At 32.9% G+C, this 27,571-nt stretch overlaps 2 protein-coding genes across 3 annotated transcripts in view; both read left to right on the top strand.

Moving 5' to 3' along the window:
• The window catches only part of LOC103099266 (uncharacterized), a 142,444-nt gene that overhangs the window by 85,297 nt on the left and 29,576 nt on the right, over positions 1-27,571 (top strand). The window lies entirely within an intron of this gene.
• LOC103104277 (uncharacterized) overlaps positions 10,052-27,571 on the top strand; it is a 32,191-nt gene continuing 14,671 nt past the window's right edge. The window contains exons 1-7 of the mRNA XM_056793302.1: positions 10,052-10,186; positions 13,876-13,996; positions 15,715-15,822; positions 16,291-16,399; positions 18,200-18,282; positions 25,473-25,560; positions 26,892-27,102. Coding sequence (XP_056649280.1) covers positions 10,132-10,186; positions 13,876-13,996; positions 15,715-15,822; positions 16,291-16,399; positions 18,200-18,282; positions 25,473-25,560; positions 26,892-27,102 — 775 coding nt within the window. The 5' untranslated portion in view covers positions 10,052-10,131. The remainder of the gene's footprint in view (positions 10,187-13,875; positions 13,997-15,714; positions 15,823-16,290; positions 16,400-18,199; positions 18,283-25,472; positions 25,561-26,891; positions 27,103-27,571) is intronic.

The raw sequence follows: 27,571 nt of genomic DNA on the forward strand, positions 1-27,571 counted from the left end.
TAAAACCAATTGGAAATTAAACAATATGATACTCCAAAACCGTTTAGCTAAAGAAGAAATCATAGAAACAATTAATAATTTCATCAAGGAAAATGACAATGGCGAAACATCCTTTCAAACCTTTTGGGATGCAGCCAAAGCGGTAATCAGAGGCAAATTCATATCCCTGAAAGCTCATATTAACAAACAAGGGAGAGCAGAGATCAATCAATTGGAAATGCAATTGAAAAAACTCGAAAGCGATCAAATTAAAAACCCCCAGCAGAAAACCAAATTAGAAATCCTAAAAATTAAGGGAGAAATTAATAAAATCGAAAGTGATAGAACTATTGATTTAATAAATAAGACAAGAAGCTGGTACTTTGAAAAAACAAACAAAATAGACAAAGTACTGGTCAATCTAATTAAAAAAAGGAAGGAAGAAAAGCAAATTCACAGCATTAAAGATGAAAAGGGGGACAGCACCTCCAATGAGGAGGAAATTAAGGCAATCATTAGAAATTACTTTGCCCAATTATATGGCAATAAATACACCAATTTAGGAGAAATGGATGAATATATACAAAAATACAAACTGCCTAGACTAACAGAAGAGGAAATAGAATTCTTAAATAATCCCATATCAGAAATTGAAATCCATCAAGCCATCAAAGAACTTCCTAAGAAAAAATCCCCAGGGCCTGATGGATTCACCTGTGAATTCTATCAAACATTCAGAGAACAGTTAACCCCAATACTATACAAACTATTTGACATAATAAGCAAAGAGGGAGTTCTACCAAACTCCTTTTACGACACAAACATGGTACTGATTCCAAAACCAGGCAGGTCAAAAACAGAGAAAGAAAACTATAGGCCAATCTCCCTAATGAATATAGATGCAAAAATCTTAAATAGGATACTAGCAAAAAGACTCCAGCAAGTGATCAGAAGGATCATTCACCATGATCAAGTAGGATTCATACCAGGGATGCAGGGCTGCTTCAACATTAGGAAAACCATCCACATAATTGACCACATCAACAAGCAAACTAGCAAGAACCACATGATTATCTCAATAGATGCAGAAAAAGCCTTTGATAAAATACAACACCCATTCCTATTAAAAACACTAGAAAGCATAGGAATAGAAGGGTCATTCCTAAAAATAATAAACAGTATATATCTAAAACCAACAGCTAATATCATCTGCAATGGGGATAAACTAGATGCATTCCCAATAAGATCAGGAGTGAAACAAGGATGCCCATTATCACCTCTACTATTTGACATTGTACTAGAAACACTAGCAGTAGCAATTAGAGAAGATAAAGAAATTGAAGGCATCAGAATAGGCAAGGAGGAGACCAAGTTATCACTCTTTGCGGATGGCATGATGGTCTACTTAAAGAATCCTAGAGATTCAACCAAAAAGCTAATTGAAATAATCAACAACTTTAGCAAAGTTGCAGGATACAAAATAAACCCACATAAATCATCAGCCTTTCTATATATCTCCAACACAGCTCAGCAGCAAGAACTAGAAAGAGAAATCCCATTCAAAATCACCTTAGACAAAATAAAATACCTAGGAATCTATCTCCCAAGACAAACACAGGAACTATATGAACACAACTACAAAACACTCGCCACACAACTAAAACTAGACTTGAACAATTGGAAAAACATTAACTGCTCATGGATAGGACGAGCCAATATAATAAAAATGACCATCCTACCCAAACTTATTTATCTATTTAGTGCCATACCCATTGATCTACCAAAATACTTCTTCACTGATTTAGAAAAAACCATAACAAAGTTCATTTGGAAGAACAAAAGATCAAGGATATCCAGGGAAATAATGAAAAAAAACACATATGATGGGGGCCTTGCAGTCCCAGACCTCAAACTATATTACAAAGCAGCAGTCATCAAAACAATTTGGTACTGGCTAAGAAACAGAAAGGAAGATCAGTGGAATAGACTGGGGGAAAACGACCTCAGCAAGACAGTATATGATAAACCCAAAGATCCCAGCTTTTGGGACAAAAATCCACTATTCGATAAAAACTGCTGGGAAAATTGGAAGACAGTGTGGGAGAGACTAGGAATAGATCAACACCTCACACCCTACACCAAGATAAATTCAAAATGGGTGAGTGACTTAAACATAAAGAAGGAAACCATAAGTAAATTGGGTAAACACAGAATAGTATACATGTCAGACCTTTGGGAGGGGAAAGGCTTTAAAACCAAGCAAGATATAGAAAGAATCACAAAATGTAAAATAAATAATTTTGACTACATCAAACTAAAAAGCTTTTGTACAAACAAAACCAATATAACTAAAATCAGAAGGGAAACAACAAATTGGGAAAAAATCTTCATAGAAACCTCTGACAAAGGTTTAATTACTCATATTTATAATGAGCTAAATCAATTGTACAAAAAATCAAGCCATTCTCCAATTGATAAATGGGCAAGGGAAATGGATAGGCAGTTCTCAGATAAAGAAATCAAAACTATTAACAAGCACATGAAGAAGTGTTCTACATCTCTTATAATCAGAGAGATGCAAATCAAAACAACTCTGAGGTATCACCTCACACCTAGCAGATTGGCTAACATAACAGCAAAGGAAAGTAATGAATGCTGGAGGGGATGTGGCAAAGTAGGGACATTAATTCATTGCTGGTGGAGTTGTGAACTGATCCAACCATTTTGGAGGGCAATTTGGAACTATGCACAAAGGGCGACAAAAGAATATCTACCCTTTGACCCAGCCATAGCACTGCTGGGTCTGTACCCCAAAGAGATAATGGACACAAAGACTTGTACAAAAATATTCATAGCTGCGCTCTTTGTGGTGGCCCAAAACTGGAAAATGAGGGGATGCCCATCAATTGGGGAATGGCTGAACAAACTGTGGTATATGTTGGTGATGGAATACTATTGTGCTCAAAGGAATAATAAAGTGGAGAAGTTCCATGGAGACTGGAACAACCTCCAGGAAGTGATGCAGAGCGAGAGGAGCAGAACCAGGAGAACATTGTACACAGAGACTAATACACTGTGGTATAATCGAACGTAATGGACTTCTCCATTAGGGGCGGTGTAATGTCCCTGAACAACTTTCAGGGATCCAGGAGAAAAAAAAAACACCATTCATAAGCAAAGGATAAACTATGGGAGTGGAAACACCGAGAAAAAGCAACTGCCTGAATACAGAGGTTGAGGGGACATGACAGAGGATAGACTTTAAATGAACACTCTAATGCAAATACTATCAACAAAGCAATGGGTTCAAATCAAGAAAACATCTAATGCCCAGTGGACTTACGCGTCGGCTATGGGGGGTGGGTGGGGGAGGAAAAGAAAATGATCTATGTCTTTAACGAATAATGCTTGGAAATGATCAAATAAAATATATTTAAAAAAAAAAAGAGATGTGCATTATACAATGTCACATGTATCTGATTTCTTTTTCTGTAAGGCATATTATCTTGTTTTATTTTCATGACAACTCTGTGGTGGAGGTTACATAAATATCATTTTCCAGATTTTACAGAAAACAAAAAAAGGAAGATTCTGGAAAAAAGACAGTACTTGTTCAATTAAACCCAGCTAGTAAATGGACAAGTCAAGATTCTGTAGAAAGAATGCATTGTCACTTAAAAGATATATTACAGAATCCAAATTGTAAGAAGGAATGGAATACATTCTCTCCCTAGTTAATCTGTGTCACCCTAAGATTTTATTAAGTTTGATAACACCAACATAGAGGAAAAAATATAGGACATAGAGTGTATCTAGGGTCAAATTGGAGCTTTGTCACTTCAACTTGTGTGATTGAGGTTATGTGATTTCTGATCAATACGTTTGAGATTTCTCATCTATATAAAATGAGGGGACGGCACAAGTATACATCCAGTGTTACTTCCAACTCTACATCAGGGAAACTTCAACTCCTTACAAGACAAATCATGTATTAGTTGTGTTTAATGTAGAGGAGGAAGAGGTAGAGAGATGATACCATGCCACATGCACAAAACTTTTAATTTAATTGACTTCCATTTCTTGTTTGTTTGTTTTTTTAACATAAAAGCCAGGTTAGGTTATACCTATTCTCTTCGATATATGCCAACATAGACATGTGTCCTATAAAAACCAACCTTCCTTTAACATATGGCTTTATCTTTCTTATGGAATTGAAATTTATGAATTTTTATAGTGTGTTTCTCTTTAGGTAACTTTTTGCATCATAATAGAGTATATTTTATGCTTTAATTATTTCCCTCTCAAATCTTGGATGATTCTAGCAATGTCCAAGGATACAATTGGCGGAGCTTCTTTTGTTTTAAAAAACATGATAAACAAGTAAAGAATGTGCACAAGCAGGAAGACACTGACCAAAAGGTAAATTTTCATTATGTGAAATTTGTCATGAAGATTTGTGTGCGTTTCTCCATTTTAATTTCTAGGTAATGAGTTTTTAAAATAATCTCTAAGACCCTTTCGCAGTGTTCACTGTCAATGGTTATATTAACATAGGCCAATCTAAGCTTTTAAATATTGTCTCTCTTGATCTCTAGCTATTTGATGACGCCTCTGCTTCTTTTATACCCCAAAGCTGCTGGTGTCTGACTGGACAGAAACTCAAGTTGGCCATTGGTTAAAGAGTATTGGAATGAAAAAATATATCCTGAAATTTGATTATAAAAGAGTAAGCAGTTAAGAACTTCTTGAATTAGACAATGATGCATTAAAAGTAAGCTTCAGAATTGGCTCTTTATATATGCTACATACAATTATATATTAACTTATTTTATGGTGGGCATTGGATGAAAAACAGTACAAATAATGGGATTCCTATATATGGCCCATTTCACAACCTTATGGTTTTAAGGAAAACATGTTAACTACCTTTTTGAATGTAGTTTCAAGAAATGTTTTTTAATGTGATTTGCTCCCCCTTTTTTTAGTATTCAGGCCATACTCCTTTTCATTTCTATTTATTTATTGAAACCTTATACCTTCCATCTTAGAATATATAACATGTAAGTTTCCAAAGAAAAAGAGTTTTAAGGGGTGGGCAATGTGAGGCAAGTGACTGTCTCAGCATCATACTTCTAGGGGGTCACATTTGAAACCAGGTCCTCTTTTCTCTAGGTCTGGTTCTCAATCTATTGAGCCACCATTCTTTTTTTTTCCTTTTTTTAGAATTCTATCTATTAACAAACACTGGAAAGCAGAAAAGCAATATTTTAATTTTTGACCGGGCAGATTAACTTCACTGAAACAGATTAAAAAACAGTAACCATGGGAAATGGCAAGCTTTCATTTCATTTATAGTAAATAAAATATCAATATTTTAAGCTTTAAATATCAAATATTGGTAAGAATGACATCTTTGTCATTGACTAGAGGTACTAGAGGAATATGATAATTGACTACACCAAACCCTGAAATACTCTACTTGGATTCATTTGCCACATAAGAAAATATTATGAGGATTTTTTAAGTATAGCTTCTTTCACAATTATTTCTAAAATGTTCGTAATGTATTCTATTAAAGTACCTCTAAGCTGTAAATTTCTGATATTCTGGTTCTTCAATTTGAAGACAAATGAAAATTATTCAATTAAAAATAATAAAAAATGTATAGTGTTTCAAATGCAACCATCTCTAGGCTCCCAACCACTTAAGCAAATAGAAATTAATAGATGAGAAATGTAGCTTCAAGTATAATTATGATACCAATAAGAAGTACCAACACTCTTCTTAGAAAAGATAGTTTTTATGTGAATTCCTTAATGTATTTTAGAGTTCTACAATGTAATTTTTTTACTTCATTCAGACATACTGAATATTTTCCTAATGTTGTAAAATCTGAAAAGAGCTGTAATCTCATAAAACTTTCATGACTCATTGACATTATATATTGTTTTTTTCAGAAAAATGGTTCAAATTGTAAAAAATTTTCAGGAACTACAACTAAATTGTTAAATATACATAGAGGACAGTAACCTTATAGAATAATTCTTTGACCTATGAAAAGAAGACCAGTAATTAAGCGGTCTGCAATTTGTTTTAAGTATATGCAATTTTAAACATTTTAGTGAATACCTCTGAGAGTCAGTAAAGTCATCTCTAAAATGAAAGTGACTAGACTAGTTGATTGTTTCTAGCTCTCATCTTATCAAGAATGTCTCTATGCCTCTGTCAGTGTCTATTTTTACCTCTGTCTTTCTCTGTTTCTTAGAATAATTCAATAATGAAAACAACAAGGGAACAGTACATATTGAAAACGATGATTGTTCTATGTACTGTATGCCTGGGTCCAAATGTTGTATCTGAAGCTTGTTTACTATCTGTTACAATGAACTATCTCCTTGGTTTTTAGTTTCTTCATATGTGAATTGAAAGCATTGTTTTTGTAGTAGGGATTCAGCAATTTCTAACATAACTTCCTTTATGACACTATAACACAATCAAAATAATAATTAAAGGACTATAAGCAAAGTACACAATAAAGGGAGGCCCCTCAAACAACAAATTATATGATTTAAGTATAGGGTGATGGATAATGATGATAATAAAATAGCATAGCAAAATTTCTGCATTGATGATGCTTGGATGATTCTCACTGAAAAAATTATGTCCTAAAATTGACAGAGAGTTAAGATTAAGTAAGTGGACAGCACATTAAAAATAGAAAATCAATACATATGTTAGCTAAACCTAACATGTACAAAAACTTTTAATTAGAAAAGACACAGAGAAACAAAATGTTCCACAAAGTGGTAAACAAAATGAAAAACTGATTCTTCAAAACTGCCAGAAAAAATGTTAGATCTTGAGCCCTAACAAACCAAAAGTAATGTGGAATAAAATGTGAAATTGAATAAGAAACGAGAACAGGAATGTCAGAAGCCATAAAAATCATCCCTATATCTCCTTGATATTACTTGGTTGTATCCCAGATTACCTTTGTTTCCTGCCAAAATAAATGAAAACCCAAGAGACACATTACCTACCAGTAACCACATAAATGATCCAAATGTACGTAATACTCTTTACAAATCTGAAATAAACTAACTCAGAAAAGAGAACTGATCTCTGGAGAAAGTACCAAAAAAATTATTTCAAAAAGATCATTTTTTTCCATATGAATTTTTTTCAGAAAATACATTTTTTCCAGGTAACTTTAGGAATGATGAAGCAAGAAAGTTATAGACTAATTAGCAGAAGAGTGGTAAGGGTAAGCTTGGTGCCCACCATAAATACTTGTTGGCTAACTGGATTGATAAATGGAATTGTTTACACACTCGTTGCTAGGGGAGCTTGTTTTGAAACTTAGGAAGTAAAATTATGTAAGTCTCAAGAAAGAAAAAGAAGTCTAAATATTAAATGTATAAAGGTGGTAAAATGGAAAGATTGGTAGGCCTAAGCTGAGGTATCTGTTAACTTTTACTGCTGCTTTTTGACTGCTGGCTGACCATTCTGAGTTTCAAGGCAACTGAAGAGTTGATTCAAAAGAAATGACTGGTGGTTCCCTTAAGAGGGCCAAACACTCAACAGCCAATAAGAGATCATAGAACATAGAACAACTGTCAGGTTACCAAGGTATCAGGAGGATTATAAATAAAGGGAGGAGACTGGGGAGGTCATTCCTGCAAAGGAAACCAAGGAGGTAGGATGTGTTAAGGGTTGGAAGGGTGGCAGTTTGATAAATTGTGGAATTATTTGTTTTAGAGTAGTTGCTGGGGATTTCTTTTTGTTGTGGAATGGTTTGATATGGAATTGGTGATTTTTGATGTATACATTTTTTAAAAATATTGATAAACAGAATTCTAAAGGGGATCTCAGAGATTTTGTCTATTTTCAAAGGAATTTAAGATTATTGAGGAATCTATAAATATTTTAAAATACTATAGCAGGTTCCAGGGGGAAAATATATCATAACCAATATCTTCTAACATGTTTTCTTTTTTATTTTAATTCTTTTTCTTTTTAACTTTTAAACACTATTTCATGTTTTCTGTTTTAAATTATTTTCACAATTTTGGTCAGTCCTCTAGTGAACAAAACTAAGAATATTGGGGAAAGAAGGAGTGGGATAAATCGTGGAAATTCATCTTTATATAAATATTTAGAAACATAAACCAATCTATATGTATAAACTACATTTAAATAAATATATATAAGTCTGAATATAAATATTATATTCAATTAATATCAATTATTAATTAATGATCATCAATTATTAATTAATACTAATTAGTAATTGATTAATTAATGATGATCAATTGGTAATTATCCTTAATTAATAATTGGTTAATATCAATTATTTATTATAAATCACTAAATTATTGAATTATTTTATTTTTATTTATATACATTTTATGTATTTATTTTTAATAATTTTTATTTTTATACATTTATATATTTTTATGTATTAAATTATTTATTTTTTTATTTAATTTAATTATTTATAAATTCATTTAATTTTTAAAATTAATTTAATTTAATTATTAAAATATTAAAATACTATTTATTATTAATTATTAATTAGTGACAATCACTAATTGATGATCATCAATTAATCAATGATGAAGTAGTGACAATTACTAAAAGATTATCATTAATAACTGATAACAATTATTATTTATAGCCATCATTAATTAATATTATACAATTATTGATTAATCAGCATTGATTAATAATTAATCTTAAGCAATGAATAATCAATGATCATTAATGAATCTATTCATGATCATTGATTAATATTTAAATTAGGTGATTTTAATGGATGATCATTAATTAATAATTGATAATGTTTATCATTTATAATAATTATTAAGTAATATTAAGTATTTATTGATTAATGATAATTGATATTAATTATTTTATACTCATTATTAATTACAACAAACAATTATTGATTTATTTAGTGAATTAATATTACCCAATTATTATTTGATTATGATTAATAATTAATATTAACAGATTATTGATGATCATCAATTAATCCTTAATAAATAATTGTTTAATATTAATTAATAATGATTGTTAAAAATATGAATTAAGAATGATCATCAACTAGTAAGTGTCACTAATAAATAATTGATTAATTAATGATCATCAAATGGTGATTATCCTTAATTAATAATTGATTAATATTAATTATTGGTTATTTATTATTTTATTGTATTTTAGTGTATATTTAACTATGTAATTAATTTGTAAATAAATTTTATTTTATATATTTATATACAAATATATTTTATTCATTAAGTTATTTATTTTTAATTTAATTTATTTATATATTTATTTACTTTAACTTTTAAATCAATTTAAATGAAGTATTCATTAAATTATTAAAATATTAAAGTATTAATCATTAAATATTAATTATTATTTAGTGATAATTATCAATTGACTATCATTAATTAATAATCTTTTGTATTTATTATTAATAATTAATAATTAACTGTTTCTTAATTAATGATAATTAATCAATAACTGCTTCATAATGATTAATGATGATAAGTAATCAATATCAATTATTAATTAATTATTGTGAATTAATAGTCAATTAATGCCAGTTATTAATTAATAGCAATTATTAATGATAATCAATTAATAATTATTTATATAATAATTAAATTATTATAATACAATATATTATATTTTGTTAATATGATATAATGTGACATATTTATTTTATTATAAATTCTGATTAATTGTTTTAAATATAAAGAATATAAAGAAAAGGATGTTAGTCAATGTGCCTTGTACCACTTACCATAAAAATTACTTAGGCTACAAGGGTAGCCTACAAGCCTAAATTTACAAGGGTAAATTTGAACATATGAGATACATTGTGAAAGGAAATATTATTCTTGTGTATATTGGGGTTGAACACTAAGATAAAAGGAATTTTTAGGGAGGGTATCAATTAATGTCAAAAGACTGATCAAGAAAACTAATTTTTCTAAATAAAATTAATACACCACTGTACTTTGAAATTATTTATATTTTGTTGACCATGCACTTTAAATTTTTTTTTATTTTTATTCAAGTAAAGATCGAAAATTTTCTTGTTCAAGAAGCTTGTTTACAGTTTTTAATCTTCTCTGTGAAAAAATGATGCAAAGAAGAGTCAAGAACCTCGATTTATTTTCTTGTCAAATAGACAAAGGTAAGCTTTAACTATAAAATTGCTTATTTCATACATGTATGCCATTCTTCATCAGTTTTATTTTTATAAAGTTTGTTTTTCATATCAATAAACATCAAATCTAGAGAATATTAAAAATATTAGGAATAACTCCCAAATGAAGATTAAAGAGTGTATTTTTAACTGATAAATATTTTTGATATCGTAACTTTTAAAATAGTGTCAGAACGGTGAGTTATAGCAATAAGGCAAAAAAATTTAAGGAATAATCTGCAAAAGCATAGTAAGAATAAAACCGTTACCTTTTATAGATAATATGATAGTTTATTAAGAAAACCCAATCAAGCCAAATAAAATGAATTAAAATAACTCCAGGAAAATACAGGATAATAAATAAATCCTCATAGAGCATTAGCATTTTTATATATTATTCCCTAAAGCCTTAGCAAGAACAAATATAGACATTCTATTTAAAAATGATAGAGACTGTGAAATACCTGGAATTCTGTTCATCAAGACAAAAGGGGGATGGAGGGAGGGCAGAACTAAGATGGTGGAGAAGCTACACAGACTCATCTGTTCTCTATGTACCAAATTAAAATATGATATAATGCCTAAAAAGAAATTTTGGAGCACCATAATCTACAGAAAAATTGAGTGAAATAATGTTTCTATCTAAAACTACTTAGAAAGCCATTAGGAAAGTTCTCTTCCACTTTGATGGAAGAGGAGTGCAAAAACAACAGAACAAGGCAGGTTCCAATAAGGAAAGAGTCCTTGGACACACCTGAATCAGCTACAAGGGCTGCCAGAGCTCCCAGGCACTGCCCTTTGCTGCCTTGATGGAGTGCCCATACACAGATCCAGGCAGCAGTTGTGGTGGACCTTATTGGGAGCACTTAGCACATCCCAATGCTTGCAACCTCAGAGGACAAGGGGACCCTGGTCACAGTTACCAGATGGAAAAGAATTCACATGGTTACTCACTGACCTGACCACAGGCCAGGAGAGTATTAAACACACTTGTCATTACATTATACAATGTTGAAAGAATTAAAAAAAAAAAAAGATTGGTCACTAAGAACTCTCAATGAAGCTGCACAAAGAACCTGAATCTTGGAACATACTTCTTTCTACATAGTTACAGAAAATGAGCAAACAACAATAACAAAAAACCCTCAGCCAAAGAAAGATATTTTGGTGCCCGGGAAGACTTAAAATAAGAAGAAAATATTGCTGCATCCAAAGATTAGAAGGAAGAAAAGATATTAGCTATTTCACATCTCAAAATAGTCTACAAAGCAGAAATTGTCTAAATTATTTAGTGTAGTTTAAGAAACATGTCTCTGACACTTGCAAGTTGTGAAATGCTGGACACTTCACTTAATCCTGTTTGCCCCAGTTTCCTCTTCTGTAATGAAGAGATAGCTGGAGAAGAAACTGGAACACTACTACATTAGCTTCACTAGGAAAATTCCAAATCAAGTCATAAAGAGTCAGATACAACAGACTGACCAAAAAAGAAGGATCAATGGTCAATTAGAGGAACAGATTAGGTGTAGAAAATGCTAAATAAAAAAAGAGTTTGTAAAATGTACCTTTGATAAACTCAAAGTCCTTAGACTGTGCTAGAATTAGGAATTATTTTTTTAAACTGCTGGGAATATTGGAAATGATTTGAGATGAGTTTTTATATAAGTTGTCTTTTATTGTGAATATATGAACCCACAAATGATCCATAAATAAACTTTAGGGGTACTGTGATCTTGGAAGAGAGAAAAAATGCATGTTTTTTCAATAACATTTCATTCAAATTTAACAAATTCCAATAACAATTTTTATAATACACTTTGATATTTGGTATGGTTAGGTCATATTCCATCATATTATTTTTCACTATTTCCATTGATATTCTTGACCTTGTTTAGTGAAAAATAATATGATGGAAGATGATCTAACCATACCAGATATTAAAGTGTATTATTATAAAGTACTTATCTTCAAACTAATCTATTATTGATGAAGAAAGAGTAGTGGATCCATGGAATAGAGTAGGTACACACAATATGCACAGTAGAAATGACTTTAGTAATGTTGTGTTTCTTACATGCAAAAATCCATATTTTAGGGCTCACTGGATCAAAAACTGCTGGGAAAATCAGAAAGCATTTTGGCAGAAACTAGATGTAGACCAATGCCGCACAATCATGTACCAAGATAAGGTCAAAGTGGCATTTGATTTATGCATTCAGGGTAATGCCAGATTTAAACTAGGGGGAAAAGAATTATCAAATAAAGGACAGAGAACATTATAGGAGGTGCAATGGATCATTTTCATTACATTTAAAAGTTTTCCACACAAAACCAGAGGGAAAGAAGAAAAATGGGGAAAAGATCTGATTAAGATCTTTAAAGATTTAAAGATCTGATTAAGCCCTCATTTCTCAAAGATATAGAGCACTGGATCAACTTTATAAAGAATACAGGTTGTTCCCCAATTCATAGATCCTAAAATTATATGAATAATCAGTTTTCAGATGAAGAAATAAAAACTGTCTCTAGCCACATAAAAAAGCACTAAATCACTATGAAGAATACAAATGTAAACAACTCTTACTTACCTTTTCATGCCTATCAAATTGTCTTAACAAGACAGGAAAGGAAAATGAAAAATGTTGGAGGAGATAGGGGAATATTTGAGACACTAATGTACAGATGGTGGAGTTGTGAACTTATTCATCTATTCTAGAGAACATTGTGGATATATGCTCAAAGAGCTATGCAATTGTGCATATTCTTTGACTTGGCAATATCACAACTAAGACAGAATCCTAAAGAGATTAGAAATTTTTAAAAAATGAAAAGAAAATGTCCCTATATGTACAAAATAATTTATGGCAGTTCTTTTTTGTGTTGAAGAACTTAAAATTTCAGGGATAACATTCAATTGTGAAATGGCTGAAAATTTTGTGGTATATGATTGTAACAATATTATTGTGCTACATGAAATGATGATTAAAATGCTTTAAAAAAAACCTGGAAGACTTATATGAACTGATGCAAAATGAAGGGAGCAGAAGCAGAACAATGGGTGCATGAACAGCAATACTATGCAATGAACAACTGTAAATGACTTTGCTATGCCCAGAAATACAAAGATTGAAAGACAGTTCTGAAGAACTGAAAAATGTTATCCACTTACTGTGGAAAAGGTGATGGAATCTAAATGCAGAGCAAAACATTTTATGTAACTTTATTTTCCTTTTTTCCTGGTATGTTTTATTTCTCAACATGTTGAATAAGGAAGAAAATATGTTTTAAATGACTGCATATGTATAATCTTTATCAAATTGCTTACCTTTTTAATGAGGTTGGAGACCAGGGTGAGTAGGAAAGAATTTGGAACTTAAAATAGATTTTATATGTCCTTAGAAAAATTTTAATTATTAAAAATGTTTTAATGTGCTTATATGCTGAAAGGTAGAAAGTTCAGCAAAATCATTGGTCTAGGGGAGACTGTAACAGAGTCAGATATATATTGCTAATTATTAAGGAAAAGATACCGGTAAAGTATAAGTGGATGGCTTATAATTCCAGTGCAAAGCTAGAGTGACCAGGCCAACTGTACTGGGGGAAAATTTTATTCTTACTGTTGCTTCAGATGTTTTAGGCTTTCATTATTATAACTATTATTATTTTTGCATTTATAGGTGACAGTGAACTGGGGCTTTGTACTTGTATCTTCTTTGATCCAGCAGATGAGGATGGAAAGGAACCAGGGGTTTTTATAACTGAAATTATTGAAGGAGGTGCAGTTCACAAACTTGGATGGTGAGTTTGGTTTTGTAATTTTATAAGAATTGACTTTGTAGGGAGGATTTAACATCATTCTAAAAAGGGTTAATATTGTAAACATGGAAAGTGACTACACAAATAAAATCTCTGAAAAATACAGAAATATCAACTTTAAAAATATTGTCATGACCAAGCTAGTAAGGAAATGGAATTGGCTTGGAAACAAAGAGTCTATAATTCCACTCTGTAAACCGTGACTTTATTCTTGATCATTGAGGTCTTTCATAATTGCTATAATGAGCCCATTGTAAACATATGTCCAGCTATTTCCAAATCAGGTCAAATTAACAAGTATTTATAAATCTATACCATTCCAGAACCTGTGCTCTCCATGAAGGGATATAAAGAAAGTGGGAAAATAGTTCTTGACTTGGAGAAATGAAAAACTGAATTGACTAGGCAACAAACAAATTACTATTGTGTGCAGAAAAGATCTATACTAAATGAATGTGAGAAAATCTGGGTGTGGGGGATACTTTGGTTGTATTAGAAAAAATGGTATCCATGAGACACTGGCAACTATCTTCAGAGATTACTGAAATTTGACTATACAATAAAATAATTCCTGAATTGACAGAGGGCTTCCTAGATATAGGAATGTAGGAATATACATTTAAAATATTACTATAAACTGCCCAAAGTGAATCCTTGAGAAAGGAAAAAAATAAGAAATGCAAATAGGTTGCCAAATCATAAATTTAACCTTGTAAGAATTTACTATGCATCTGAGGTCAAATGGTACCCTCTATGTCCTTGCTCATGATGTAATTTTGGACTTTAAAATAGAATTCTTCCTGAGATGACACTCTGTTACATAGAACTGAAAGCAAAAAACGCCATCAGGCTTTCTGTTTCAAATCCTGAGGCTCATTACTTCTTCATCCCCAACTCACTTAGCCCAGATGGTTTTAGAATTTTTTCCTGCTTCCTAGATTGTAACAGAATTGATTTCTTTAGCTGCCCATCCTGAATATCCCAGATAAATGGTGGAAATTTTCTCCTCTTAACCTCCCAAAGTCGTTTTCTTTTCCTCAGTTTCAATGATGGCATTTATCTGTTTATTATCACCCAAGGTCTCTACAATAAAAGTATCAACTAGAAGTTTCCTTCTGAATTATCGTCTCCTTACTCAGTCTTCAGTCAGTGGGGCATTGTCTGATACCTCAGAAGAATCATTTGTTTTAGTTTCTGCAGATCCTATTGACTTTCTGAAGAATATTAAAATTGAAATAATACTCTGATAATTGTTTGGAGGAGGGCATCTGTGTTTGTGGATGATTTCTCTTGCATCCTTCTCACTGTGTTTTCCAAGATCTGCCAAAGTCCGTTCCTTTTTCAATCTCATTTCATTATTGAGACTTAGCCAGCTGGAAAGGCTTGGAGTACAGACCCAGTTATGAACACTAATCATCCTTGAAGCCCACTTAAAAAAAATCCAGGGAAGAATCCCCAGAGAGGCTGCAGGGTAATGAAATTATTGAGACACACCAGCCCTCTAAATCTTCTGATTAATTTGTAGAGAAGTGGTGACTGAAAAATTTGTAAGTGGTAGCCATTATACTAATTGTATGATGAGTCATTGAAGTCTATCTCTTAAATTAGTACCACATCTTCTAATCGTACACATGCATTGGGCTTTTAGGTCATAAAAATCTTCAATGTAATTTTAATTACTATGCAATTCTATTTTTCAGTATCCGTGTATTTGACCAGATTATTAAAATAGGCGACATCAATCTAATTGGATTGGATGAAGGAGAAATCGTCTCTACTTTTAAAAAAATGGACGATTCTCCTTTCCAGTAAGTAAATTTTCCCATATTTCTTTAAGATGCAGAGATTGCTAGATCGTTGTTTTTGATTTGGAAATTTCTTTAGCAATGTGTTCAAACAGAAAAATTGGGGAGAAAGAAAGCCTAATTAACATGTTTAAATAATTTCTCTTTTTGTCTTCTTTTGTCAGGAAATGACCCTCTTTTTTTTTTCTGTTCAGCAGTTCACAAGACATTTTAGGATCCATTTGCACCTTCCTTCCTGAATACTCTATCACATCTCAAGCAAACCCTTGATTTTCAGTTGCATTTATTTTTAGTTAATGAATTTTTATTTTCTTGGCAAATAATGCTCCTTAAACCTGAAGAAGTTGTTTTGTTTTGTTTTGTTTTGTTTTTGTAAGAATGAAAGCTTAGCTGAATTTCCCCATTCCGCTTTTTGCATGGCTATGTCTTTATCCAAAGTACATAAATTAAATGTGGATATTTTGTTCCTAGGATTGAAATTGGACGCGAACCACCTGAAGTGAAGTCAGAACTTATCGAACTCCTCGAGTTGTCAGAGGAAAGGAAGAAATATTTTTTTAAGGATTCGCTCATAGTTCAGGTATTATGTGAACTAAATAAAAAAATGCAGAAACTCAAAATTCTTAACTTTTTTATCATAACAATATTAAAATAAAAAATTTGTTCTTTAAAAAGTTTCCTTTCCTACTCTTGAGTAACTTCATCTTAATTTATTACATACTTTTTTATTGTTGCTCTTTTATGCAATTTTATCAATGTCTCTGAGATTTCCATTCTAATCTTCTCTGATGCACTCCAACCTTCACCACTGAATTATCATTTGTAGTATAGAGAATGAATTAAGCAAAACTGAACAATAAATACAGCAACTGAATCTGATAGTTTTTGCTCCTTTCTGAACAAAGGAGATATATATGTGTGTATGTGTATGTATATTTTTATATCTCTAGCTTTTGTCCCAGACTAAGATTTTCCATTACAATTAGTCAGAGGATGGCAACATTTTAATGCTGCTTTAATTTACCTTAGTTTTAAAGAGCCTTCTGTTTCTGCTTACTTTACATTATTTAATGTGGGGTTTTTTAATGTCTCGTAGAATTCTTACTGTTAATTTCAAAAACTTAATAATATCTCATTATATAATATATCACAGCATTTGTTCAGGTCTTCCCAAATTAAAGGACACTTTGTATTCAGATAAAGAATATGTGAGTGTACCCATATTCCCTTGATTTCCTGCCTTTGATGACTTTGGGGTTTCTCTTCTATTCCAGTTGCATTGATTTTGTTCACGTTAAATCTTTCTTAGTAGTACAAAATTTCTATTTTTTCTTTTATTATGATCACTAACCCCCTAGTTTTTTACCATCAATATGCCTCACAAATATAGGTCTAAGAGGTCTTATTCCTGTTGTTTTTCTAATTTTGAATGCTGTATGGATATTGGTTGATATTAAGGTTGTATATGCAACTTGAATTCATTATGGTAAATTATATACCCTTTCCTATTCAAACCTTCATTTGTATCACATGATTTCCAGTTTTTCTCAGGCCTTCCAGAATACAGAATCCTTCCTCTCTCATTTTTGTTTTTGTGTTTTTGAACCCCTGGATTGCCGAGTTAATTATCTTCTGGGACTTCCTTATGTAGAATATTTTATGAACTCTTAATTACTGTCAAGTAATCTTGAATAATTTTATTAATTTTGAAGGTTCAGTTTGAGGACCTGTTAATTTTAGACCTCTTTTATTATTCTTGTTTTTAACATTTCCACTAAGATTCCTTTTCACAACAATCTCTGACTAACAATCTTTTCTTTTTTATGTCTTTCTGTATCCTATCTCTAAGGCTTTCCCCAAAATGCTGGTCTACCAAACTGTAAGCCCCTGGAGGTTAAGGAATATTTTATCTTTATATCCCCAAGACAACACACGGGCTTGCACTTTTTAGATGCTTAAGAAATTATGATTGAATTAGTTGCTCATGTTGTTATGCTGATGCATAAGCAGGCTCTTGCTTTTTATTCTGTGCTATTTAGCTAGATGCTTTGATAAACTCTTTAAAATGTTTTACTATAATTTTGAAATGACCATCCTTCCTTCTAATACTGATAATGTCTTTGGAAGAAAGACCAAAGTATATATTTAATCTTTCAAAGTGTGTATATGGGTATATTGGTATATATTTCATTTTGCAAAAAGTATAAAAGTATTTACTACTGCCTCCTTAAAACCTCTTTCCTATCCAATTATGAAATCTTTAAACATTAGCACATTAGGAGAGTGGATTTTGTTTGTTTATTTTAAGCATGTTCTTGAGATTTATTAGCTTTAGGCCTATATTGTAATTACACTTTCTAAACATTTTCTCCATTTAAAGGAAAAAATTGGAGATATCACAATTGTGAGAGGACAAGCAAGTATTTATAGAACACCAAGAGAACCATGGTACTGGATGGCCAGGTATATATATATATATATATATATACATATATATAAGCTTTTATTGAGTATGTAAAATAGTGATTTTTTTAGACAAAACATAGATTAATAATAAAGATTATTTTATCTTAATAAAGATCTTATCTTAATAAAGAATAATAATGAAAGATTAATAATAAAACAACAATATGCTTTTGCCTCTAAATTCCATTTACTGGGAAGATTTCCAAATTGGAGATTCAATTTTGAAAAAACTGAAAAAATGTTTATATTCAGTGGGTTTTTTGGATAATATTTTCCTGATGAGGAATGGCCTCATCATTTCTGGCTTATAAATATATAGAATGAAGTAATATAATGCATTAAAATAAGTAAATATCAGGAATAGAAGAAATCTGGAAACATCTTGATAAACTTTGATGTAAAGCAAATAGAACAGATAAGAACAAAAACAAAAAGAATGTTTTTTTTAACTTTACCTTCTGTCCTATAATTGAAGCTAAGTGTCAGTTCCAAAGCATAAGAGCAGCAAGAGCTAGGCATTGGGTTCAAGAGACCAGGCCAGGGTCACATAGCAAGAAATACCTGAGGACAGATTTGAATACAGGACCTCCCATCTCCAGGATCTCTCTATCCACTCAGCCAATTAGCTGTTCATGAGAATATATTTTTTGTGAATTAAGACAAAAAAGGTCTAGAGAGAGCAATGGATAAGCAAAAAATGTTAGGCAGAAGAATAGATTTAAAAATGTTATTTTAGAGTGTTTAACTGACTCCCTATTATGTAAATTCATGTGCAAAATAAATAGCATAAAAAGGCTAGAGTCTCCTAAGCATGATGATTGTTCCTTAGGTTACTAAAAGTGTTGAATCAAGCATGAAACTCCCTAGGTTTCTTCAAATGGACAATATATTTTAGACTCTTCATACATCTAGTGATAATGTCCAGTTCTGATTGTATCTCTCCAGGACTTCTTAAATATTGACACTGTTTTAGTGAAAAATTCAGAGTTTTTTGCACTCATTGCTTTCTAGAATTATTGAACATATAGAAGGATGAATTTTTTTTCAAATAACTGTGGACACTGCAAGATAGATGCAAAGTTAAGACAGTGAAGTTTCCTGGAATCACAACTTATTGTCATATTGTTGTTCAGTTGTATAATTCTTCCTAGGACACTCTTCGGAGTTTTCTTGGCAAAAATACTAGAGTGGTTTGCTATTTCCTTCTGTAGCTCATTTAACAGGTGAGGAAACTGAGGCAAACATGATTAAGTGACTCGCCTAGTGTTACACAGTTAATAAGTGTTTGATTTGATGACTGAATTTTAACTTTTTAAAAGATGAGACTTTCCTTACTCTAGGCTTGACACATCCAGTGTGCCACCTACCTATCCTTGCTGCCATTAATATTCACATTTTGAGTTGGATTACCTAGAGAAAAGAGTAAAATATAACTCAGCTGTGTGCCTGTGATATCAAATAGGGATAGGAATTTCCCAAAGAAGTATAACAGTGACAAAGGATTGTAAAGTTTAAAATTAGTGGTTGGACGATGATTATATGAAATTATGTGATTGCCAGTACGTATTACAACTTAAGTTAGAATTTATTTACAAATAGAGAGGAAACAATAAAGAAGAGAAATGTAAGGGGGATGGAGAAGTTATCTATCCTATCAATCTAAATGCTTTTCTCTGGGTCTGCTTAATCCAGGAAGAGATTAATTAGCTCTTAACCAGGAACCTTGCAGCCTCCTCCAAGATGGAAGTTAGTCTCTCCAAAATCTAGGAGAGGGATCAGCCTTTTACTCACCCAAGGGAATAATCCTAGAGTCAGAGTCCAATTAGAAGCCTAGTTCCAAACCCATGATCTAAGCAAGTCTCTAGCAAAGATCCCTTGAAGACTATCTAAGACTATCTCCAGAAGACAATCTCTTCAGACTATCTTCTCAAAGACAATCAATCTGCCCTAAAGAAGTTCAGGGTTTGCTTTTTATGGTGACTTCTTGTCCCCTCCCCTCTTCTCAGGGGTCAGTCACAGTTTCCAAATTGTCTAGCACTGCCCATGGGGCAGTATGGGTAGGATCAACTTTTCACCTTCTGAAGGTTAAATTCTCATCAAAACGATTCACAGATTCCTGGCTGACTGAAGTGTGAATTCTCTAAGTACCTTGCTAGATTCTCATCTAGTACTAAATATGGTGTTTAATCTTTTGTTGGTTCAATTTAAAAGGAGACAAAGGAGAGTTAATCCTCTTTTTCCGTCTAGTGAGGGTACTAAATAGGGGTACTTAATAGTGTTAACTCAGGATAGCAAGTAAAGAATTCCCTTTTCACAGGATTCTGGGGTTCAGAGGATTGGAATGATGCTGTGTCCTCTCCCTTTCCATTAAGGACTTTCCTGTTTTCGACCTAAGCATGTAATGACTACTTTAGTCTTGGGAAGACCAGACCACTTGAAGGAAAGATCAGGCATTTATCTTACAGTCTTTGATTCTTTTTTCTTCTACCCAATAGCTCCAGGGAAAATTGAACAGAAAAATTTGGTCAAATAAGGAAGTGCAAAAGTACTTGATCTACTCTGTGAGACAGCTATGTATTTCCTCTTCATAAAACATAGGCTTAATAAACACAGGGTCTGAATTCAGTTCAGGCTCTCTGGACCTCTGAAATTCATTATGTTGATTTCATGCAGAACACAATAACCTCAAGACTGATGTTGGATCATTTATGTAGGACAGGCAGTTAGAGGTTCAAGTTTGCTGAATTGAGCCCTAAAGATCTTGTGTCCGCATGGAAAATGCTGCCAGACTCTTAGAGTGGGGAGGACAGCCCATCCTCCTTCTGTTCAGGAGAGAATTATTTGCCACATGACCTAGAGTCATGATGGTAAACCTATGGCACATGTGCCAAAGATGGCACAGAGAGACCTCTCTGTGGACACACATATGCCTTCCATGGCAGAGTTAATAACTAGAAAGGTAGAAGAACTTGGGGTAGGGAGACTGCTCCCTTCCCCTCTCTCCACTGTGCATCCTTTCCCCTCAGTACTCACTCCCATTCCTGAGTGGAGTGCTCAGGCTACTCTCCTCTCTTTCTCCCTCCCCTGTCTGAGTAAGGGCAGAGGACACTTGGTTGCTGGGGGGCATGGTCTCTAAAAGGTTCTAAAAGGTTTGCCATCACTATCCTAGAGCCTTTTTGGTGAACTTATAGCAGGTGTGCTGGAGGGGCTGCTCCCTTCCCCTCTCCATGTGCACAAGGACAATTCTTATATCACCTGCCCCTCAGCCTAGCAGTCAAATGGGAACATTTCCTCCTTCCCCTGTCTGGAGTAAAGTCAGGTGTTCTTACATGCATCATGAGGGTTTCAGTTTGGTCACTTGCTCTCTAAAAGTTTTGCCATCACTGCCCTGGAGAATCAAAGGAGGAGATGCGATAACACCCCACACACACATACCTCCTCCTGTCACAGGGCTGGGGCAGCTCTGAACATGTTCCATCTCTATTATCATGACATTTACATGAGAAGACAGTCAGATAGACAGGCAGACATAGTGCAAAATTCATTATTCACATTTGTTCTAAATGCAAGTTTAGACCTTTCTTGAACCTATAATATGAGAAAAAATCACAATTCAAGAGAGGTGTGATTACTTCTGTTACAATGATTGGGAGAATCATGTGGCATAATTTTGGAGTTGTGTGTTTTTATTTTATCTTTAGAGCTCATTAAATAATATTTGATTATATATATTATATATTTGAATATATCTCTACTTAGATATATAGGCTAGATTTATGATTTCATTAAAATAGGGAATACTCACGTGTATAGTTAGAAAATCTTGAAACTGTAAAGCTACATTACCCAGAATACTTTTCCCTTTGTGCACATTTGAGTCAATTCACATAATTGTTTATAAGCTCTGTAGCTCCTCCCTATAGCTCTCTTCTTTCATGACCGGATCCTGGGTATCGGTAGTTCTTTTACTTTAGTTATTAATTAATAAAACTTTTAAAATAAAAGTTATGGAATATTAATTTTAATCTTTACATTTTGGTTTACCACAAAGAGAATTCTCAAATATTTTTTAAGATAGAATAGATAAATTTTTTCAAACATGCTTTTCTGCCTGCCCACCTGCTTTCCCCAACATCTGCTTGAACCAGCACTCCACCCACTACTGCTGCTGCCACCAACCACCAGAGCTTGGGAGTGGTTTCTCCTCCCCCTGCATGCTCTTGGGAAGAGAGCTCAGATGCAGTCTCCCACTGCTATTTCTGATTCAAGTGTCTGCACAGAGGGTGAGATTCCCCAATCCTTTTGGCCATTCTTTTCCCCACTCCAGGTGGATTTTTGAGCCTGTGCTAGCCATTTTTCAGTGAGGAAAAGTGACACCATGCTATTCAGCCCCACCCCCTTCTAGTTTATAAGCTGAATTTCTTAAACTGACCCTTGGCACCCGGCTTGCAACTCAGGATTTTTTTCACAGGAAGGGGGACCACTTTGCTGTTTTTTTTTTTTGAGGGCACATTAACCCAAATCAATGGATTTGAGATTTTATTTTTCTCCCTCCTACCCAAAACATCAAGGACTAATCTTTCTTTCATATGAAAATATGCTATTGTTCTCCCTTGAAGTTTTGCCCTTCTTTGAGTTTACTCTTTAAATAAAATCCATTCAGTCTTCCCTTTTTTTTTTTTGGAGGAAAAATGCTTTTACAAAGCATGCTACGAACTCTCACAGAACAGTTTGAATTGCTTGATCTCTAACTAGTGCATATTAGTTCTTGGATTTTTTACTAGCAGTTTGTATTTGCACTGCATATTTCCCATTTTGTTTTCTTCTCAAGAATATGCAACAGGCTAGACTGCTTAAATTAGAGACCAAACTGAAATATTCTGACAAAGTGTTATGGGGATCAGGAAGGATACCTTTGGCAAGAATGCAAGACTCCAAAACTTAGCTTAAAAACAAAAAGAGAAATTTATTAGTTTAGGAGGCAATGTTGAGAATGGCCAGGAGGATAGCAAGGTGGAGCAGCAAGATGGGGAGCAGTTCCTTGGGAGGACAGCATGAATGGAAAGGCTGCTCCCCGTGAGGACAGCATGGATGGAAAAGCTGTCCCCCCAAATGACATCAGTTCTGGGGATTTTATACTCTTTACAACAGATGCTATGTCATGGTGTGGACATGACCTAGAGTGTTAATCACTCAGGCATTTGGTAGGGTGAGGTGGTCATCTGACTTGGGTCTGCCTGGAGGCATAAAGATTCCTTAACAAACTTAACAAACATCTTGAGATGTAGCCTGATAGGATCTAGGTGTAGCCTGGAGGTGCGTCTCTCTGTCCATAATAGTTTGCCTGAGTTTCTGGGGGTACAGTGCCCATGTCAAAAGTTTTGATATTCTTAAATATTCTCAACACACAGAGTAGAGACTCCTGCCCATTGCTTCTATCAGAAATTTCAGAGTTCTGACAAATGAAGTGCAAATAGTTAATGAATAGTGGGGAGGGGAATGAACTTTAAAAGAGATCTGGGAGTTTATTGTTTCCTAACTACTTTTAATTTATTCCCCTCCATAAGAGTAAAAGAAGTCTATTGGAATTGGAGAAAAGGATTTTTGACGTCCCTGCCTATGTCTTTGTTACACTTATTTTATTTGCTGATTGCTTGTGTTAAGAGTTAATTTTTTAAAGTTTATACGTTAATCTAATCAATATCTTTCTGATATACTGAATCATTTTAAGCTAATGTTTTTGCCTATTAGATATATTCTATTATATTGATTTTTGTATCTGTACCTTTCCCCTCTGACTGTACTGAAGAACATCATTGTGAAAGCCCATAAACACCTTTTTCAGTGGCAAAATCATAACTCATTAGGGGTGTGCTGCATTTGTCACATAGATATTGATGGATGGACTTCATCAAAACTGGTTACAACTTCTATACAACCTTTAGAGAATTTAATGAGCTAAGAATTTTAATTGCAATTTTAAAAAGTCTTCAGAAATTACTTTAGATATCTAGTAGATTTCTGGAATGATATTTAAAATATATATGTATACATATATGCACACATATATATTTTAAAAAATATTGAACTAAAAGGTATAGAACCAAATAGATGTTCCTACTTAAAGTATAAAGCAGGAAGCCAAAAAGAGCTCCTGTTTGCATGCATAATAAATTATACTCTGCAGTTTAATCTAATTCTACCAGAACAATAGACATTTCTTGGTGATGTTCATCTGTATTTGTATTGTAATTTGTAGCATTGCTCATTTTATACCCTCTAAAATTTTGATTGAGCATTAAATAATTAGAGTTTACTCTGGAAATGTGTCTGATTATCAGAGTTCTTAAATCTTCCAGATTTGTTTTTCTTCATGGTGTGAATAAGAAAAAACCCGCATGATAGTGTCAAATTTCTTCATGCTAATATGATAATTTTTTTCTGGTTCATAATAGTTTGGCTCTGTTCTCTTTGTATCAGTTCATAGAAGTCTGGCCAGGTTACTCCAGTTCCATTCTGGAAATAATTTCTTTTTGTGCATAATTTGTTCAGCCATTCTCCAGTAAAAACAAAACAAAACAAAACATCCTATTAGTCCCCAGTTCCTTGCCTCTACAGAATACGAAAAGAAGTCTCCAATAATTGTTTTGGTACCATTGGGTCCTATCTTTTCATTTGCATTTTTTAATTTCTTTGGGATATTGGTCAAAGTTTAATGACAGTTTAATGATCCCTAGGACCAAATTACTTTCTTGAATATCTAGAACAACCAAGAACATGAATACTCTTGTTTCTCATACCCCAATAATTGTCATTTTAGTTGTAATCATCTTTGTCAATCTGGTATGAAGTAAAAGCTTAGAACTCCTTAAATTTACATTTCTCTAGTTACTAGAGATTTTGGACCATTTGGATTGATTTCCCCCCTTGAAAAAAGTGCATTTGTTTCCATAGCCTTTGACTTTTTTTGACTGTCATTTAATTGGAAGATGCCTCATGGTTCAAGGCTTACATTTGATCAGTATAGTAAATGGAAGGTCAGAAAGGCTAAGCTAAGCCCAAGTTAATACAACTAAATAGTAGAAACTTACAACTAGGTTCTAGAACTAGAACTTGAGTCCAAATTTCTTTAATTCCAAGATGGTTTGATTGCCAGTTGTATGAAACTGCTACCTTTTCTTCCACAGTGACCTGAAATTTGGTATTGGGGCACTGAAAATATTAATAGAATTAGATGAGGAATGTAGAAAAGACTTCCAAGCGATCTTTCACCAGGTAAGACAGCACAGTTCCTCCCAATTAATCAAGTTTTATTGAATGTTAGTTGTGTTCACAGTGATAAAAGTGGTGGAAAGCAAAGCAGTCAGTGAGAATGGTGTCCATAATAATGCATGAAATAAATGCTTCCTATTTCATTCATCCATTCTTTTGATCAGTACAAACAAAACTTTTCAATCTTATTAAAACTCTTCTTGGCCTAAGAGGACTGCTTTCATGAAAGGTGAATTGACCAAAACTCCCATATCACTACTCTCTGCCTAGTTCTAAAAAAAAAAGTCTAAACCCAGTACCTTTCATATTCTGACACCAGAGGGTTCCATACTTAATTCCCAGAGTACCATGACATAAATTTTATATATATATGCATATATTTATATCTATATCTTTGTAGTCATATAAATCTTATATACCCAGAGCTTAGCTGAGGACCAGAAGACCAGACATGGAAGAAGCTCTTAGTAGTGAATATCATTTTTCCTTTTTTCTATACACATGTAAATCTGTGTGTCCGTATATACATATATATGCACATAAATGCATGCACACATTTATTTATATATGTGTATGTGTGTATGTGTCGATATCTATTCCTCTATCTAAGGCCAGGTTACTTACTCATCAGACCTGCCCTAACATTCTTCTAGTTTGCAAAAGGGCTTGTCACTGTAATTTCTCAGCTATTATGGTATTTCCACTGACTGTTTTTGAACATCTCTTGGAGTCCATTTTACTAAATTACAATCCTCCTAGAAGCAAAAACTCTCTTTCCCCCTGTATATACAGAACTATGCAGGAAGAGAAGCTTCATTTTGTAGTGTTAGGAAGTGATATGTATTGAAGTGGTCCCCCTGATGTCCATCCTGGATGTCTGAAGCTCACCAGGTCAGTAACATCTTACTGCTTTTGGCAGCTTCCTGCAACTAAATGGCAGTGAAGGTGTCACCTTGCCTTGAAAAACACAATTCTTAACTGGGAGAGCTTTTAAGCTTTGGATTCTATCCCTAACCTCATTCCTATCTACATGCCTATCTCTTTCCCTCTTCCCATTCCCATCAATGTCCCCATCTCAGTTCCCAAACCTATCCCTGTCTCTAATCTCATGTAAATCTCTCGTCCTATCCTGATTGGTTTTACTCAATAGCTACTAGTCATGGAATTTGTGCATATGTTTTTGAATGTAATAGATCTTAAGGGGTCATTTGAGAATAAAGAGGTCAGATAAGTGGCTAGCAGGCATAAATGAGATGGTTGTGACTGTTGGAGAGGAAAAGGATTGAATAACGTGTAATTAATAGATTTATTTTGGTTCATTTGGTAAATTTCAGGCTAACATTTTTCAAGACAAATATAAAGACATGAACACATACAAAGTGAATATGGAACAGAAACCTGATGAATCAAATAAAGAAGGCACATTTTTACCATTGGCCCCAGAAGAAGAATTATTACTAGAACAATTTAAAATAAAACCTAACGAGATAAAAAATGAAGATTTATCACCAGGGCAATTATTAGGCCAAGGGGATTTCAATTCAGGTAAGACATATATCCTTGCTCAAAACATTTGACCCTAAAGTTTTCTGATAGAAAAGAGAAATTTGGAACAAATGTTTCTATCACTCACCGAAACTCTGGTCTCTATTCCTTTTCCCTTCATATCTCTAATAATGAGAATGCTAGCTGCTTTATAAGGCTTTCTCAACTATTGCTGATCCCTCTCTTGGTGATTGAACTATAAGGGACCTTGGAAATATTCTACTATAACATTTTAATTGCTATAGAAATCTATCCTATATGTATGTCAGAGTGTCATTTAGCTTCTGCCTCAAAATATGCAGTGATAGGAAACTCATTTTCTCAACATCCAGGCCACACTATTGCTAAATTACTTAAGCTTTTAGAAAAGATTTCAGTACAATTTTTTTTGCTCAGGCTTTTTTTTTATAATTTAGTCCTTTTCCCTTCTTTTGAAATAATACAGAAAAAGATCTTGTTCCTCTTTCCC

The sequence above is a fragment of the Monodelphis domestica genome, chromosome 4 (assembly GCF_027887165.1).
Source record: "Monodelphis domestica isolate mMonDom1 chromosome 4, mMonDom1.pri, whole genome shotgun sequence".
Taxonomy (NCBI): Eukaryota; Metazoa; Chordata; class Mammalia; order Didelphimorphia; family Didelphidae; genus Monodelphis; species Monodelphis domestica.